Genomic DNA, 1,997 nt, shown 5'->3' on the forward strand with positions numbered 1-1,997 from the left:
CTTAGGGGAGCGTCTATTTAAGCTTCCTGTCTTTGTTTACCAGCTCTTTTAAGTAGTTTTATTAGCTTTAGCGCTTTCTATAGCCTTAAAGGCTTTTTTAGACAGCGTCTGTTCAAGCTTCCTGGCCTTGTTTTACCAGCTCTTTTTAGAGGTTTTGCTGACTTTGGCCTATAGAGAGAACCTAAATTCAAGCGCCTTGCGCGCACTGCCGCCGCTACCGCCGCCCAAGCTGCTGCCCGTGCCGCCAGCGGCTCTGCCGCGCCCGTGCCTACACCCACAACCACGACCATAACCACGACCACAACCACAACTGCGCCTAAGCCTGCGCCTGCAGCTTTGGCTGCTCCTTCTGCTGCTGCTGCTGCTACTGCTGCTGCCGCCGCCCTCACCGCCGCCGCCTATGCAGCCTCGCTGCCGCCGCCGCCACCTTGCGCGCTGCCTGCGCCCCCCCTACCAGCTTGCAACCCGTCGCAGGGCGCTCGCAGGATCATTCCCTGCGAGCGCTGCGTCGACGCGCTTATAGTGAACAGTTTGGTGCCTGTGTGCGTTAATTGTGTTAGTAGGCAGGGAAGGCGCTGCTGGCGTTGCGCCTAAGGGTATTTGTGCCGCCCCCTGTAGGTTTTGTTTAAATAGCGCTTGTAAATAGTAGTCTAACAGCTTGTTTAGCAACATCCGCCTTAAGCCCTTTAGGATTAAGCTAGTTAATAAGCTTATTTACTTAGGTAGAGTGATAACTTCTGTAAGCAATTATAACTTGTTGTTTTTTATTAGCTAACAAGCTTATAGTAGGCGACTGATCTGCGCTGCGCTCTCTGCGTGGTGAAGGGCCTGATCAAGGATAGGTACTTCTTCTAAGTACCCTCCTTAGTTAGGTTAGGTTTTAGAGCTGCTAGATACCTATAGGGAGGGGGCTGTCCTTCCTATACATAGTTTAAAGAATTTGCTAAGCCCTATAGCTGTTAGTTAAGCGCTTAAAAGAGCTGCCACTAGTAGTTACAGGTGCTCTTTTGCCTATTTAGGGAGGGGGTTGTCCTCCCCAGCAATACCACAATCTTCTGCCTCTCCCTTAACCTGCTCTTTTTCTATGTAATTAATGCTAAACAGGTTCAGGTGTAAGACAAAGCGCTCGTAAGCCTGTCTGGGGAGCGCTTTTGTGAGACTGTTGGCTGGCATCTTGCTCGTTTTGAGGTACGTTACCTGGAGATTTCCCCTGGCGTACTCTTGTTTTAACTACATATTCTAGATATCTACATAGCGCAGCCAAGTAGTAAGCTGCTCGCTCTCTTCTACTACTAATTAGATTGTTTGTTAGTTGTTGCAGAAAATCTCCTATAGCACCCCTAAGTCTAGCTAAAGTTCGTGTAGAAACCGTTTAAGAGCTGCTGCTTCCTTAGCCACATGCTCTAACGCTAACAACTTAGCTTTAGTGGTTGAAGTTGTCACTGTTAATTAACGTGCTGCTTTCTAGATAATTAGACCACTAAAGAGCTGCACAATATACCCCTAAGAGGAGCGTCTAGTCTCCTAATTGTCAGCAAATAACGCGTCCCTACAGATAAGCAATTGGCTGCCTTAGTGAGCTCTGTACTGTATCCCTAGGTGCTTTGTTTAATAGAGGTAAGCTATAACCTAAGCTGCTGCCTTAAAGTAAGTAGCTCCTAGATTTGTAAGATAATAGGACAGCTGAGAGGCGGCATACGCTACATCTGGTTGGATCATAATTGCTGTGTAGAGGATAGATCCCACCCGCTCTTAAAACGCTTTAACTTCTTGCTTTAAAGCTTGCCTGTTATGCTTAAGTAGCTCTTCTATCAGGAAGGGGACTGTTAGGAAGGATCCCTTCTCTACTACTCTAAATTTGGTAGCAAGCTTGTTAATATAGGCGTCGTGCGCGAGTGTAATAGTTCTAGTAGTTCTGTCGCAGATAATACGCACTTCTAGAAACCATTCAGCAGCTCTATAGTCTTCTATCTGGTATTTAGCCATTAATGAGCTTA

General features: G+C 47.1%; 1 protein-coding gene across 1 annotated transcript, besides 4 other annotated features; it reads right to left on the reverse strand.

Moving 5' to 3' along the window:
• Positions 1–1,997: part of a mobile genetic element that runs on past both edges of the window.
• Positions 1–1,997: part of a mobile genetic element that runs on past both edges of the window.
• Positions 271–311: a tandem repeat.
• Positions 323–449: a tandem repeat.
• On the reverse strand, positions 451–672 carry EKO05_0001300 (uncharacterized protein; the record flags this gene model as incomplete). Its single annotated transcript, XM_059635644.1, has 1 exon — positions 451–672. One exon carries the CDS (start codon positions 670–672, stop codon positions 451–453), a length of 222 nt encoding a protein of 73 aa, XP_059491627.1.

This window comes from Ascochyta rabiei, chromosome 2 (genome assembly GCF_004011695.2).
Source record: "Ascochyta rabiei chromosome 2, complete sequence".
Lineage (NCBI taxonomy): Eukaryota > Fungi > Ascomycota > Dothideomycetes > Pleosporales > Didymellaceae > Ascochyta > Ascochyta rabiei.